This window comes from Halichondria panicea, chromosome 13 (genome assembly GCF_963675165.1).
Source record: "Halichondria panicea chromosome 13, odHalPani1.1, whole genome shotgun sequence".
Lineage (NCBI taxonomy): Eukaryota > Metazoa > Porifera > Demospongiae > Suberitida > Halichondriidae > Halichondria > Halichondria panicea.
This window is the reverse complement of record NC_087389.1, coordinates 5,447,106-5,463,513: the sequence shown is the minus strand read 5'-3', so window position 1 is coordinate 5,463,513 and position 16,408 is coordinate 5,447,106. Positions and strand designations below refer to the sequence as shown.

At 42.7% G+C, this 16,408-nt stretch overlaps 1 protein-coding gene and 1 long non-coding RNA gene across 3 annotated transcripts in view; one reads left to right on the top strand and one right to left on the bottom strand.

The window, feature by feature from the left end:
* The window catches only part of LOC135346362 (uncharacterized), a 30,669-nt gene extending 14,587 nt beyond the window's left edge, over window positions 1-16,082 (bottom strand). Inside the window, exons 1-21 of the mRNA XM_064543956.1 lie at window positions 15,873-16,082; window positions 15,427-15,499; window positions 15,083-15,321; window positions 14,462-14,645; window positions 13,625-13,714; window positions 13,227-13,424; window positions 10,962-11,234; window positions 10,419-10,609; window positions 9,685-9,913; window positions 8,930-9,087; window positions 8,468-8,674; window positions 7,557-7,686; window positions 7,113-7,242; window positions 6,642-6,755; window positions 6,090-6,292; window positions 5,666-5,797; window positions 5,270-5,422; window positions 4,447-4,752; window positions 3,900-4,048; window positions 3,541-3,661; window positions 3,055-3,480 (exon numbers count right to left, since the gene is read on the bottom strand). Of these exons, the coding sequence (XP_064400026.1) occupies window positions 3,055-3,480; window positions 3,541-3,661; window positions 3,900-4,048; window positions 4,447-4,752; window positions 5,270-5,422; window positions 5,666-5,797; window positions 6,090-6,292; window positions 6,642-6,755; window positions 7,113-7,242; window positions 7,557-7,686; window positions 8,468-8,674; window positions 8,930-9,087; window positions 9,685-9,913; window positions 10,419-10,609; window positions 10,962-11,234; window positions 13,227-13,424; window positions 13,625-13,714; window positions 14,462-14,645; window positions 15,083-15,321; window positions 15,427-15,499; window positions 15,873-15,991 (3,825 nt within the window). The 5' untranslated portion in view covers window positions 15,992-16,082. The remainder of the gene's footprint in view (window positions 1-3,054; window positions 3,481-3,540; window positions 3,662-3,899; window positions 4,049-4,446; window positions 4,753-5,269; window positions 5,423-5,665; window positions 5,798-6,089; window positions 6,293-6,641; window positions 6,756-7,112; window positions 7,243-7,556; window positions 7,687-8,467; window positions 8,675-8,929; window positions 9,088-9,684; window positions 9,914-10,418; window positions 10,610-10,961; window positions 11,235-13,226; window positions 13,425-13,624; window positions 13,715-14,461; window positions 14,646-15,082; window positions 15,322-15,426; window positions 15,500-15,872) is intronic.
* Window positions 950-1,588, top strand: LOC135346366 (uncharacterized). 2 transcript variants are annotated; one of them, XR_010398034.1, is made up of 3 exons: window positions 950-1,110; window positions 1,274-1,387; window positions 1,563-1,588. It is a non-coding gene; the product is annotated as an uncharacterized LOC135346366 (long non-coding RNA). The 2 variants fall into 2 exon arrangements; XR_010398033.1 differs by lacking the exon at window positions 1,563-1,588 and adding an exon at window positions 1,527-1,548.
* Window positions 16,083-16,408: the final 326 nt, after the last annotated feature.

Genomic DNA, 16,408 nt, shown 5'->3' with positions numbered 1-16,408 from the left:
CTCAGGTATCAATTAACAGTACATAACTGCACGTTCACAGGGCAATAATTAGGTGTACATGTATGGTGCTGTTTGGAATGATGGATGAAACAAACTCAATTTACTGTGTATGTTCTTCTTATTTCAACCTGCATTCTAAGCACCATTCCGTATCGCCAAGGGCTTAGAAAGAGAAAAGGGCAAGCAACTCATGCTATTCTCAGACTCAGCAAACTTCATACTGTTTGATATTCCACGTGGGCGGAATGCTTGATTTTTGCACACTACTGGATTCTATATAGTATATCCTGCCTCTGATATAAAGTACTGTACAGCGGGAAATTTTCGCGTTTCTTGAGGGCAGACAGAAGATGCGGAAATTAAAATTGGGATAACGCACCGGTATTTCACATGCAAAGGCTATTAGTGGGTGTGATTTCCTGGCATTGAATTACGAATATTAGAACCCACAAACATTCTGCTGAGTATAGTCACTACTGCTATGTGTGATCAGATTACCGTACAGCGGGTATATTTCGAGGAGATTAAAAAAGGTATAAACTTTGGCGGAATGACCGTTAGAAAGGTTTTCACGGATTTAATTTTCGTGGAATAGCATCTTTCTGCAGCATGCATGCGATACTAAATTTGTGGGTATAAATGTTCGCGGTAGATGCTTAATCAGCAAAATGAACATTTATACCCTCGAAATATACCTGCTATACAGTACCGTATATCACTATACTCTAGTTCGTGTATACAGTCACTGGCGGTCATTGCTTCCTCTTTGATGTTTTCTTAGGCTCTATGTATATGTACTATATATAGGGATGGAACCGTGTAATCGAGTCTGAGTGATTCTTCAGTGCTTATAGCGAAATGTGCATTCCAGAACGCTAGTTTTGCAGCTACACTACTCAATCAGTTTGGGAAGCCACTTTGATTTCTGAATCAGTGTATAAAATGACGCTATAGGTGCTACACACATTCATAAACTAAAGTTGAATAACCAATCAGCAACCATCTGAGTAGAATCTTATCTAAAATCTGTTCGGAGAATGAAGAGTCTCATCATCGCCAGTGTTCTCGTGGTTGCTATGGCAATGATGGCAACAGCCGCACCTAATCCAGGTAAATAATTATGTTGCATGAATACTATGTTAGTAGATCTAGTCAATGAAGTAAATCATGTACTCACATTATATTGACTATTCTTTTTTTTGTGGCATGTCCATGAGTATTGATTGAAAATTAGTTGCAACAAGGCGTGCACTCATAATCAATTCTTGTATAGATCAACCAATACGGAGGAGTGCAGACCTAAATCGCATTCAAGAGTTGCTCATGGAAATGGCAGAGGCAAAGGAAGAAGAAACTCCCAGTCAGGAAATGTGTATAGACCAAAATGGTGAGCATGCATGTTTGTTAACATTGTTCCCAGGCCGACTATCCGCGAAAACTCGGCCTTGGTACGATGCTAGCATGATTGTTAACAATAACTGTAAACTGTGAGATCATGATTAAGCAAACACACAATTACTATGCAGATGAAGTGGTGTGTATGTACTTGCTTTCGTTTCAAGGGAAAGGAGCAACCAGTGTGTGTGGGGTCTAACTGTAGTGCTGAACCAGCTAGTGCACACATCAGCCGGTGGGGGTAAACACTCGTCCACTAAGTGAAGAAGGGCCCTTCCCTAATTAAATAGTGACTGATATAATTATAACAATCATGCAGGACTAGAAAACAAGATGTAAATATCATGATAGCTATAGTTAGATGAATATTATAATACAGGCTAGTGACTAGCCTCGATCCCAGGCCGCACTTCCTCGAAGAGTGGGCCTGGTATCGACTGCTTGCGCATGCGCTAATCTTCCGGCGGTATCTGGCGGATCCGGATAACAACGTTTATGGTCAGTAAAACAGTGACGTCACAACAAACGGAAGTGGATTAAAGGAAGTAGATAGAAGGTTCCATTGAAGGTTTTTAGCCCATCTGATAGTATTCTGATAGCTACCCTTAGCCTACTATGTTAACAAAAGACTCACAGCCAGCAACAGTGTGGATGACAATCGTCTAAACAGAGTGAAAGCTGACAAGAGCCTATATGGACAGGCCACGCCCATCAAATACTAACTTGGTGAAAAGTCTACTATACTACTGCTACTGACTCTATCAGAAAGAAAATAGCTGTACAACAAACCTACAGCTCTGTCTCTAGCTAGCTAGTTATAATAGCTCTGTGTATGACTTTCAATACTTTGTCAGGATATTTTCGTGATAAATTCAGTATTATTCAGTATTATAGGGAATTTTACGGGAAAATATATCCAATAATTTCGCGCATGCGCAAGCAGTCAGTAGCAGGCCTTCTTTTCGCTTGAAGGCCGGTGAAGGAGGCTAGCTAGTGACCAGACACATGTCGTTTTATTTTTGTCAGAGTTGTATAAGAACATTGTGCAAGCCATGCATAATATCGTTATGACCCTGTCAGGTACTTAAAACCATAAAACCATGACCTGGGTGTCAGCTGCAGTACATCGAGTGATGACATCATGCATGCATGGTTGATATAATCATAATTATAAGAAGTGTATGCATAAGTTACGGTGTTAAGTATTAAACGACCTACTAGACACATTAGTGTACTTAAATCAGCAAAGAAACAACAACCACAGTCATAATTATCTAGATATCTACTTTAGTGACCCTGTTCCATTGTTCCTGGTACGGGATCATTTCAGCTGTAAATACGTGCCTCGAATAAAGGCCGCGTGTAGTTGGCTAACTATGCAGCCAACGTGCAAGTTCAAGCTTCTTACGCTTTTATTCGATAACGAGGCAAAATTTGCCAACACTGAAAGTAATAACTTTTCCTGAGGCTTGGAATTGGCGCAAGGTGACTATTGCCAGATGAGGTGTTTTGTGAGGCTATCCATTTTGTGAATGCAGCGCTATGGTACCCAGGTGAGTAGACTAGACCTCACAAATAGACAAACCAACAGACTACTATAACCCGCTGGCCGCGGTCCGGCTTTGGGTTAAAAACCTACAACGTACATACAGTCCTTACCTCGGTAAAATGTGGTAGGTACCAGAGATTCATTAGCTTCTCTCCTTCTTTATCCAATAATAACGGAGGTCTCGCTTTTATTTGCCGAGGGTCTAAGACTCCGCCCATTTCCTGTATCCTCTGTAGAGATATCTTACGACTAGAGGAGGCGGAGCCAGTTCTATAAGTGCCTGATCCAACCTCCCTTGGTTTGCCGAGAGTAAAGAAAGAGGATTTTATAGCAGGGAATTGGTTGAGAAGGTGATGTAAGTCGGTGAAGTGATGGACTAGTTGCACTCGCAGTGATTTGACTGATAGTGTGTGAGTGAGATTCATGGAGAATTGATTGATGAGTGCTGCTTTGGTTGAGATGAGGTCAGTGTGGCTTCGGACCACTGCCGAGGGTTGCTTGGTGAACTGTGCTAACATGTAGTCTCTCACTGGGCCCTGTGCAGTGGCCCGAGGGGGCATTCAATTATTACATCACATACACATTTAGTCTATTACCTTTTCTAATTGAATTGAGGCAAAGTTTTTCTTCAATTTTCTGACGAGAGCATTGCTTAGTTCTGATTGGTCGACTGGAGAGGGTAGCGTAGCCGCGGACGACGTTACGGATCCAATGATACTGTGTGTGTGTGTGTTTGTGTGGGTGGGTGGGTGGTACCAATGATAGTTAATTGTTCAAAAAAAGCTGTTTTCATGCAAGTATATTTTTCATGCAAGTATACACAGGGTGACCTATGTATATATATAGCTGCTTATATCATAGATAGGAGGTCACTGTACATGTATAATCATAATTATACATGACGCATTATTGTTGTATAATTATTATAAATGACAAGCACACAGTACCCCCTCACCTGGAGCTGGTGGCCACACCCGCTCCTGGTGCAACATGACTCAGAATGATGTGATTGTGCTGACATGCTACAACAAGAGCGTGGCGATGGGCTAGCTGGCAACTAGTTGTCACAGTGATAGCGTCTAGATTGCCAGCACTGGAGAGGACCTGTGTGCATGGTGTGGGTGTGTGCATGGTGGGTGTGTGTGCATGGTGAGGGTGCGTGTGGGTGTAGTATTGAAATATAGATCTCTACAAAAATGGCTGAACTATCTAGAGAAAAAGTACAAGACTATATCTATGTACGTACAGTACCTACATTCCTCCAAGACATTACACGGGGATGTGCCCACACTTGTCAGTGATAGTTAGCACAATGTACTAATCACCTCTAGACAAAAATAACAACACTTAGTCCTAGTTTACACACTAAAGAGACACAGTGAGATTGAGGGTTGAAAATAGCCACCACATTGTGTGTGTAATGAGAAAATAGCCACTACTTAGAAAATTCTAGGCACTTCCCTGTTAAATAACAGACTTGATGTTCAAAGTGCTAGCCCCACCTTATTGATTCCATCCCTAGTCCTGAAGCTGAACACACCGACATGCTTCTCGTCGAGTTCTTTCACAGCCAGTTTCAACGCCCCCACTCCACACCTCTCACCACCTCCACTACTCTCACGAACTTTTGTCACGAAATAATCAAGATCTTTATCTGCGGGTAGCCGTAGCGAGAGGTCAAAGGGCACATAACGGAGGTGGGCGTGGTAGGGTTCCTGATCGAGGGCGGCTAGTTGTTGTTTGTAGAGTTGAGTGAGAATTTGTGAGTCAGAGCAGATTAAAGTGAGTGAATATCTTGTCACCACCAACTGAAGGGGAAATATGAATACCCTATAATTACTGCATACATGTACATGCATGTACAATGTTTTGTGAGAAAAAAAAAACTTTGCGAATGAGCCAGAAATTTTGATAATTTGCCTGGCAAGGTTCATGCGTGATGTCATACAAGTACCGGTACATAATATACAGTAGGTGTCTGGGAGTTTATTTTTACGAAGCCACTAGCAATCGCAAGGTACACATAATTATGAAAGGGGACAGAGTGCGGATAATGGGGAAGAAGAGAGTGTGGGGGAATATGCTCACAAAAGTAAAAGCTCATGCAGTACATGAGAAAGCACTAGAAGCTAGCTGCTAGTGGCTGCCACGTGCAGAAATGCTGGCCTCAAAGTTCACTGAGGTTACTATTTGAGAGTGGCCTCTGATCAAGAATATATACAGGTATGTACAGTACGTACTACGATTAGCAATCCAAGGCATTCATTACAGTCGTGTAGTTCAGTTATTATGAACATTACAACACATGTCCCTAGTGTGTCTCACCTGCGCTACCTGGGTCCAGCCTAGTAACCTCGTGATGATTTGCTCTCTGGGTGGGGCTCCTTTTAGCTCCGCCTCCTTGGCTGCTCGGTTGCTATGGGTTACACAGAGGTCGGCAATAACTTTGGGGTCTTCAACAATAGTGTCAGTGAAGAGCTGAAGAGAGAAAAGAGGAGATACATAACATTGGAAAAAAGGGATTTGGATTGGCTAGCACACAGATAAACTTGTAAGCGTAGGGGATGTGCTCACACTGGTCGGTGGTAGTTGGTACCAACCACCACTAGAGGCCTAGTTAGCTATAAAAGAGGCAATCTGTACTTTTAATGATAGCTAGGATGAAAAAGCCACCACTTCAAAAACACTATAGGAGGACATTTTATATAAATGAATGCGTACATGTGTCTGCAGTTCAGGAGAGTAGGCTGAGCCAATGTCTGGTCGCTCCCTCCAGTCGTTGATTATTGCCTCCAGTAGCTGTGTGTGAAGAGTGAGGGTGTCCCTCACACAACTCACACCGTGTATTTTGATCTGTGAGGGAGTGTGTGTGTGGGGGGGTATATGTACACACTGTAGCAGTGATGTGCCTGGTGGTGGGGTTGGTACTAACCATCACCATATCATTATGTAGGCTGGACAAAAATGTAAGCTATAAAGGAGGCAAATGTGTGTGGCGATTGTGATTAAAAAGAAGGCCGAGTTTACCAATACACACGAACTAGCTGTATAGACTTTAAAAGAGGTAAATTTGTGTTAAAAATGGGATTGCAGATTGAAAAATAGCCATCACTTCCAACATTTGTGCACATGGACTTTTACTCACAGTCTCAGCCAGGCTCCAGTCTATAGTCTGATGGAGGTCCCCCATAGTCCCCAGACAGACGGCAGTCTCCAGTAGATATGAGTGGACTAGGAGGTGACGATCACCCGTCAGTGACACCAGCTGTTTGGCTATTAGTGGGCGTGGCATGCCGTAGGGAGGGGGCGTGGCACTACCACTGCCATCCATGGGGGAAGAGCCACTCTCTGCAAAGTAAGCGCATGTACAAGCACTAATACTTCTACACTTTAGTTACAGCAAGCAAAATTATAGCAAAATTTTCTTTGAAACTGGAACATTTGACCAGAAAGCAATCACTGATCTACACACATCATTCGACAGGCCTTTCAAAGGGCTAACAAATTCAACTTTTAATCGTGAAGAGTACAACCTAACTTAAGCCATGAGCACTTACAGTTAGCTATAAAAACATGCCGATTTCTACAAAAATCATCAATCTATTTACGTATTATCAAAGTTACAAGTACGTATATAGCTCTGAAAACAAGATGTATAACTGCTGACTTTAACCGCACAGATAACTAGTGTACTAACCTCGCCCACAGACGGTCTGATTGTAGGCCCTCTCCTTGTCCAATAGTCCACACACCATCTCACACAACAGGTCACTGTACAGGCCCAAGCATTGGACCTCAGCCTCATAGCTCTCTGTAAGTGGGAGGGAGGGAGGAGATTTAATAAACACCAGGCTGGCACCTACATGTACGTACAATCAACTACACAACTCTACTTAGGGAAGGGAAGGGGAGTGGCGATCACAGCACCCTTGGTAGTAACTTCTGATAAGAAAAAACCAAAAATATGTCTAGAAAAACGCTTTACATTGTAGCTCCGGAGATACATGTATTGATACAAAAAACACCAGACACTCAACAATTTGAAGAAGGATTTGCTATCGATCACCCTCGAAAACAATTCAAACTTTTGTCATTACAGTATAGTGCCTGAAGGATACACTAGATGGCAATCTCAGAGACAGTATACATGTCAGTGGACATTCCTCACCAATGAAGTACTTAGCGTTGTGGTCGTATCGAGGCCTTGACCAGAGTAGAGTGGTGATCACCTCCGCCAGTCTGCCCCTCTCCTGTCTGTCCATTGTGTGATGGTAGCACTCCAGGTAGCAGTTCATTACCTGGGTGTGGTTTAGGGTTAGAGTTAGAGCTATAGGGTTAGAGTGGGCAGGAGGGAGGGTTGGAATACATGTACATGTACGTACGCCCTGTCAAATCACACACAGATTATGTACAGTACGTTGTAGATCTTGATACTCTTTCTTGGTCGTTATTAGTGGACATTTTATAAGTCAAGAGAACATCAAGTCTAGAGGACGAAACTCACTGTATACTATAGTCAAACGTCACCCTTGGACTATACACAGTGTAGGAATAGTTAGGCAAAACCAACCTACAGTACCTAGTTGTACTATAATTATTATTATAATTGTACCTTCATCTTGGCTAGTAGGAACTGTGCCTCCCATGCCCACAAGTCCCAGAGGAGAGTGAACCTGTCCACAGACACTTGAGCATATTTCCCCACGTCCAAGTTCGTGTTGTCACGGTGATGAGGATTGGAGCTGCAGTGGTGTGCAAATACAGCTACTAAAATGTAAAAGACTAGAGTACTAAAGTGCAAACCCTCGGCTGGTGACATGATTATAAAGAAACCAGAGGAGGAGTGATATAATGCAGTGCATGTAGATCTAGTGATGATGACTGAGCTGTCTCAGGAGCTAAACCAGACTGGAGGCATGCTGAAACATTTGAAAACGAGTTTAGTGGTACATAGATATATGCACTGTGGACTAGGATCACAGCAAAGAAGCCTGAAGTCTCAGAGAAGTATGGCTCCTGGAGTAGGATCCCACAGAGACAACAAACCAGTCACAATTCTAGCTTTCTATTGTAGTGACCCTTTTCCATTGTTCCTGGTACGGGATCACTTCAGCTGTAAATACGTAGTATAATTAGCTAGCTAGCTGCCAACGTGCAAGTTAGCTTTTGCTCGCTTTTATTCGACAACGAGGCTTTAACATCGAAATCTGCCACAATTAAGACTAATATCTTGTTGTGTGGAGGCTATCCATGCTGTAAACGCAGTGCTATGGCATCCAGGTGAGTAGACTCACATGTCACACACAAACAAACAAACCAACCGACTACTATACCCGTGGCTGCCCACGCGCACCTCGGGTAATAAAACTAATGTACAGTATAGCGGGTATACATGTACTTTGCAATTTGGCAAATCTAGGTGAGGTCATCAAATTAGAAAATCACAAACTATACTTCAAATTACCTCATCACACACACACACCACCCACCCATCCCTCACACCCCACACACACACACACTCACTCTTTACGTGGAGGACCCTTGGAGAGGTAGTATGAACCCACTGTCAGTAACTCTGTCTCAAGGTTGGACAGATCCTCCAGTGCCGAGTCATAGACCACACCCGCTCCCTGTTGGTCCCACACTCTAATCTGATTGGATGCCTCAAATGAGTAGAAATCGTCATGGTTTTCCACTTCCATGTACGTCATAAACTCAGCCTGGTCAACACTGCATGGGTACAATTGTTCAGTGAGGACAAGATTATCACAGAAAGTCTTTCTTGCTGTATTAAATTAACTTGCATATAAGGACACTACAGAACCATAGATACCGCATGCACATGATTTAGATCCCACTTCTCATTGGCTAACTAGAACCTAGCAACATTACATCATTGTTTCCTGAAGCAATCTATAGTTACCGGGAACTACAGCTCTGCTAGGGATCTTAAGTACGGGAAAATTAGTATAATGTGTGACTCACATGTAGTCTGCTGGTGTGTTGAAGAGGTGGCGATGATCTAAACCACCTGTCGTCCGTGACGACTTCTGGTCACCATGGGAACCATCTCCCGTCATCCCCTCCTCGTTAATAGTCAAGGTACGCTCGACAGATCGGAAATAGTTGAGCACATTGAGACACTGCATGTACGATAAAGAAGCAGTGATGAGCACATTGAGACACTGCATGTACAGGGTGTCATACAGGATTTTGAAGTAGAGGGGAGAAATGAGAAAAGTAACCAGAAAATGTTGCTAAAAAAAGGTCAACTGTTATTTCAATACCCAGCTATGGACACTCAGTCATAATTGAAAGGGGGGGGAAATTGGAGCTAGGGGGGGGATATCCCCCCTTTCCCCCCCCCCTGTATGACACCCTGATGTACGATAAAGAAGCAGTGATGAGCACATTGAGACACTGCATGTACGATAAAGAAGCAGTGATGCGCTCAGAATTATTGAACAGGTACGTGGCTCTAATAAATTTCAATCTTCTTAAATACTATTATGCTAGGCCAAGGAGGTTGTCATTTTTTGTCTAGGGGTGGTTACATTTGTCTAATGAAGGTGGAGTATGATAAAGCTCGATCAACTTTGAGGGATTATAATTTCAGATTAGATTGAATGCCCAATTTCTAAAAACCCAAAGACGTAGTCATGCAGGAACCTTTTATCATGATTACTAACCCAATTCTAGACTAGGGAAATGTGTGTGTGTTGATGAGGATTGAAGATTACCTTTTGTCTCTCTTCTCTTATTTTGAGATGTCTCAGCATGAGGAAAGCAAAGTGAGCATCGTTTGGTGCGTGGTGAGCTTTAGCACTCACTGCCCTGCTCCCAGTGCTGTGGATGAGCTTCATGGCCGCGTTGACGTCAAAACCACCCCCTGTTGAGTGGGTGTGGTCAGTTTCGGCTACGCCCATATCCGAGGTGGAGCTATCAGCCGTGTCTTCACTGCTTAGAGGACTGTATGTGGCATAGAGAAGGACTTTGTACACATAATTATGCTATACAATCACTACATAATACGTACAATTATTTGCCAAAACCTATACAGTAACAATTAAGCGGTTCAAACGTCACAATGCAATCAACAGTAACCTAGCAATATACATACATGTACTAACAGTGTTGTTGCAAGACACTATAATTATACATACAACTGCACGAGCAACAATGATGCTATGTTTAATAATGACTTTTAACAGTTTTCTACAAGCAAACTATGTTCATGTAACCTTTACTAATGTAACAATGCTTCGAGTTTGAGCATCAATCATATATTCGAACATTGCGAATATTAATGGTTTCGCAAAAAAAGATTGCCCTATATACATGTACATGTAGACCAGTACTACTTGTAGGACATCACGATGCTTTTAGATCACAAAAGGTAGAATTGCTTAGCGTCAAGTTTCTGCTGATTTCACTCATTCGCAATACATTGTAGTAATACAGTAGCGCTGCTTACTTTCTACTATCCACTCCGGAGTAGATACACTTCCAGAGGAGGGAGGTGTCATGTGACGTGGTGGGGCCCGACAGTGTAAGGGGTGTGATGTGTGAGGAGGTGGCTTTCACAAACACGTAGTGCTGACGGAGAGCGTAGAGGACACGTGGGAGGGAGTGGAGGTGTGTGCAGTGTGAGCTCAGGGAGAGGAACTGTGTGTGTGGGTGTGGGTGTGGGAGGGAGTGGAGGTGTGTGCAGTGTGAGCTCAGGGAGAGGAACTGTGTGTGAGGGTGTGTGTGTGGGAGGGAGTGGAGGTGTGTGCAGTGTGAACTCAGGGAGAGGAACTGTGTGTGAGGGTGTGTGTGTGAGTGTGAGGGGAGGGGGCTAATGCTAACAAAAGGCCATACACGATTGTCTGAACACAGACAAACAATTATCATGATGCATCGTACACAGAAAAAACCTACTAAAGACAAATGTTATGTTACAATACAAATAAATGTCTTCGGACACTCATTTACAAAGCAGTAACGTGTACATTGATTGTGCTAGACTTGTCCTCACCTCATCTACAGCTGACACTGATTGTCTGATAGCAGAGTAGCTCACTATATGCACTGGATCAGGACGTGCTCTTATTTTCACAAACTCCAACCAATTGGACGGCTTCCGAAACGTTAGTTTTGACTTTTGTTGTCTCTTTAAGCCGGTGCTAGGGAACCGATCGTACGTGTGGAGAGTGTAGGAGGTCTCCTGTGAGAGGAACACTTCACGAAACCTCCGATTAGCACGATGGTAGAGTTGCAGCTCATCAGCCTGACTACGCAATGAGGAGTCCTGTGTGTGTGTGTTGTGTGTGTGTGTGTGTGTGTGTGTGTGTGTGTGTGGTGTGTGTGTGTGTGTGTGGTGTGTGTGTTGGGGGGTGGTGATGTTGTACTTATAATGGAGAGACGGCCGAAGGTACTAAAAGAATGCACAGTACATGATGTGTGTGTATGTACGTACGCAGCTTTACACGATTGTACATACGATCTACTCATTTGCTCCTGATTTTATGTGCTTACAATGTATAGACAATGTTTAGGAGGTGCATTCGACACACTAAAGCAATCCCCGAGGCTTGCACACACAGGACACTAAACTACAGTATGAACCCTAGGTTGTGTACATACAAGGTTGTCCACAATGTATCAATGAACCTAGTTGTCTACGTGAGAAACTATATTCGTGGAACATTCTATTCTCACGGAGAACCTTGTATACATACCTGTATCCCAGGGTTCATGGAACATTCTATTCTCACGGAGAACCTTGTATACATACATTTAGTTACTAGTAGCCCAGAATCCAGCAATCTGATTGGTCAGTACAGGGTTTATATTTCCCATATTAACCTGTAAATTCTCATATAAACCTGTAATTTTCATGTTCACAACAACCATTCACTATTAATTTTTGTGTTTTTCAAACATGTTTTTTGTATATTGTATACAATGAGAAGTATATAACTGTTTTTGGTATAATGACATAAAATTATAATGTTCAGTCGCTGTTAATACGTTGGTTGTTGGATGTAGGCATAGAGAGATTAATGGTAAGTTTGAAGCCATAAATTGACAGCAGTTGGTTTGTGAGTTCTGCTGCACTGCCATCTGTGAGTGATCAGTGTGTGCCAGTATGTTAATTGGCTTTACGCTGAGGATGTCTGAAACTGACTTCTTTTGACACTCAGAAGTTCTCTTGTAGCTGCGAACTCCTTCCAAGCTTCGGTGTCCAGTTGTTTCCATTATCATTTGTTCGTCCACTCCAGCGTTGTAGAGTCTAGTAGCAGCAGTTGCACGGAGTATGTATTAGAGGTTTCACCCTTCTTTTGTGACCCTAGTCCAGCTCTCTGCAAGCGCTTTATTTCGGAGTCTAGGCACACTCGAAGGTCAGCAAAACAAGCATCCTTGAACAGGTCAATCCCGGGATTTCCATTCTAATTATTCACCTTATGCAGACATCACTATCCAAACTGTACACTGCACCTGCCGTGATAAGAGGCCTGCAGACACTTTGTTTCATTCGCTTTGAGTTAGGTAGAGAAGATTGTGCAGGTTCTGTTGGCTCGTCCAGCTCCTCCTCCTTTCTTTGTTCTGTAAAGAGTAGCCAGCTCCGCCTCCACATTTATGTCGTAGAGGGCGGGGTCTATGGGCTCGGTCATTATTATGCTGAGTACTTCTTCAGAAAGAGCTTGTCTATAGGCCTAGGTCTTCGTCCGCGTCCATTCTTTCGGTTAGTTTTTGAAATGAACCTAGCAACTAAACTCGTTAGATACTGTTTAGTCGGTATCTATGGGCATTATAAGCCCGCAGGCACTCGTAGTACCCTCGTTTCGCTCGGGATACTACAGCATGCAGGCCTTTGGGCTTATAATTCCCATAGATACCTCCTAAACAGTATCTAACTATTATGTATACCAGGGTTCACAGTTTAAGCTTGTGACAGTTACACGTAGACACTGTTTAGTTGACATCTACGGTATTTAGAAGCCTCAGGGACTAGCAGTACATGTATAACCCTGCTGTGCTATATAATGCTATGTAAGCTAGCTAGAACACTTCACTTATATACATGTAAGAGCAGTTTGTTCCAGTGATGTGCCCAGAGTTTTCAAAGTGGTGGCTATTTTCAATCCTCAATCTCAACTCAAACACACACATTATTATGTAAACTAGGTCTAAGAGGTGCTCTAGAGCATACTAAATATTGTCTAACCCATTATCAGGAGTACATGCTATCACGTACATAACTGGTACAAGACTGCTGTTACTGTGATATCACACTTACCCCCTCTATGGTGTAGTGTGCTGACAGCTCTTGTATCAGCGACTGTAGGTCACTCACACTAGTCGTCAGTACCGGGAGTGCCACGCCCTCATTCTGATAGCTGGTCACACCCCCTTGCTTGGGGGATCCCCCTAGGGAGCCCGGTGGCCTCAGCAGTGATGAAAATGTCGGCCTGATGCGTGACGTTTGAAAAGCCAGCTGTGGGAAGGAGTTACTTGCATCACCATAATGCATTCAGATATACATAATAACTTATAATAGTAATTACGGTTATATTAATTATGTAGACTTTGCAGTTAATCCAGAGATAGCACATTGTGCAGGTCTACATGTACCACTGAACTAGCTGTAATTTTATGCTTTGTAACTAAGCTAAGAATTGTAAGATCTGCACTCACCTTTTTGTTGGTCACAGGCTCAGTTTGTTTGCTGGCAGAGAGGGCGTGTGAGAACTGGTCATAATAGATCATTGGGTACCACTGCAGGGACTGTGTGTGTGTGTGTGGGTGTGTGTGGGGGGGGATAGGCTACTGGTTTCCTATTATAGTGGTGGCCCTTGAACAGTGCTGTAATAAAGAGGTGGTCTGCTAACACAGGTCCAAACACATGCTTATAGAGACTTTGGGGCCCATTATTTACCTGGCTGTATTATAGAGAGTGGCTACATGTAGCTTACAGGGTGGACAAGTTTCACTGGGTATGTTACGGTGTCAACAAAGGTCTTGAACCCTAGCAACAACAGGAACTTAACTGTTTACTTGCTGGCACACACCACTATTAGAACGCAGGCTTGCTGTGACGATATGTGAAATATATGCATCATACTTGTAGACACAAGTTTCTAGTCAGTATGTAGTTTACAAGATGTTAAGACTGGAAGACTGCATGGGAATGCAATGTACCTCTACACACACACACTGCCTGTGTTTATACCAGCCATGTCCAATTCTTGGGTGTCTACCATTCCTTGGTCGGTATTACTAGAATGTTTGGTGAGCATCAAAACACAAGCGAATTTTGCGAGCGCTAATCACTTCACAAACAAAACTGGTACTAGTATGAACACGATCCTTGCCAGAACGCTATAGTTAGATCGCAAAGGGTCAAATTTTCTGCTGATTTGGCTCATTGGTATCACTAGCAAATAATTATTCTAGTAATACAGGTGTATAGAGGCTAGCTTACGTGGTGACCACAATAGACATTATGCTTCACTGTGATTACCGTGCACTTACTCTGATGAATCCTGCTACTTCTTTATTGACGTGTTGTCGATACACCACCCAGCGTAGGTACGTCAGTACATCCTCCTCAGTCACATGACCAGTGGGTGTGGCCTTGTCCGCTAACACAGCATCCACAGACGTTGAGAGAATACGAGAACGCTCCAGTGTGTGGTTATACTCATGTAGTAGGTACCTGGGTGGTGTAATGCATACACAGTGTTGTCATCCAGTGTGCATTACCAGTAGAGACACTGAGTTAGAGTTATCAAATTTCCTATTAATTTTTAACTCATGTTATTGTATTAGAAACAGTTATAATGCTTATAATGCTCTACACGATGAGAGGGGAATTATTGCAAATACTATACCATACCATGATGTTTTACGAGCATCAAACAAAATTAATGTGAGTGCTAATGGCTTTGTAAAAATAAGCTAAATTGTACTTGTCAGATATCATGATCCTTACCATAATTGTATAACAAAGTTGAGTTTTGGCTAATATTCACCAAAAACAACGGTAGCAATACGTTATATATTTAGTGGGAGCTCAACTCCAATCTACATGTACCTCTAAAACTTTAAAAATAGAAACTGATATTTTCTAAACATGCACAGACAAGCTCTCACTCCATTCTCAGTTTGAATTGTTCCTGCAGCTCCTCAATGACTTTAGGAGCACCCACTGCAAACCTGGACCAGCGCACTAACAGGGTGTGCTTTAATTGGACCAGCTCTTGTAGTCGCTGGCAGTAAAACTCGTGCAACAGTAGAGGCATGTTCTCAGGAGTATGTGTGGGCTTGGTTGTGGTGGACACATCGTCCGATATTGTCTGTGCCTGTGATGAGTGTGGGTGGAGCATAGGGACCTGTGTGGAGTGTGTGGTGTGGGAGGGGTGTAATAATGATATAATTATTATAAAAAGTATTTCAAGTGATGATAATTATTATTAATTATTATTGTAGAGCAATACCTGCAAAAGAGTCTTGATGCTAACTTCCCTGTCTTTGGCATACTCCCCTGCACTTTTGACACGTCCTATAGAGCTGTGTGTGTGGGGGTGGGAGTGTGTGTGTGTGTGTGTGTGTGAGGGGGTGGGGCTGGTACTATTGTAGCACTAAAACATTAATTTTTACTAATGGGATATTTAACACTCTTATAAATACTATATAAAAAAGCACAGCTAGTTAATGTGCAAACAGTGCATATTTACAAGCAAAACTGTCTACAACTTCATTGTTGCCATAGCAACCAAGTGCCAAGTCCATAGTGTACAGCTACATTCATCAGTTTCCATGACAACAAATTGGCTTTTGTACAACAAAAACAAATACAAGCACATTACTTAAGAAACCTACAAGCCCTGCACACGAACAAACATGTTGGTTCTGTTGGTTTTTTGTTTTTATTCGTACATACCTTGCAGATCTCAATATTTCCTTCAAGTCTTTCTCGCTTAGATCTCCATTCATTTCTGCTAATTGTGCAGCCAAGCCCTCCTCTTGAACCTTCGCTCTGCCTTGCTTCTTGCCCGCCATGCTTGTGCTGGTTGACTTCTGGTTATAGAGCTTGCTGTGAAGAAGCTGCAATCAGCTCCAGTTAATTGAACTTTTTCTAACTAGAGCCCACCCACGTGGCAGCAAATTTAGGGGGCGTGACACCTCAGCAAAGTACTTGCTAATAATAATACTGCACACATGTACTCATCTCCACAAGTGCAGTACAATACCAACTAAAACCAACCAGCCTGTATAATATGAAGCAGCTAACAATTTCCAAATATAGACTTATAGCTAGTCTTCCTATAATAGTATTAAATAATAGACAATAAGTTGCATTATGAAATCAACATTAGCACTGGAAGTGTCTAGTCCTTGCACATTAGCAGCCTCTAGTGTTGCTATGTTCACCTGAGAACTGCTAACAGGTCATTTCTGGTGTTAACCATAAGTTGG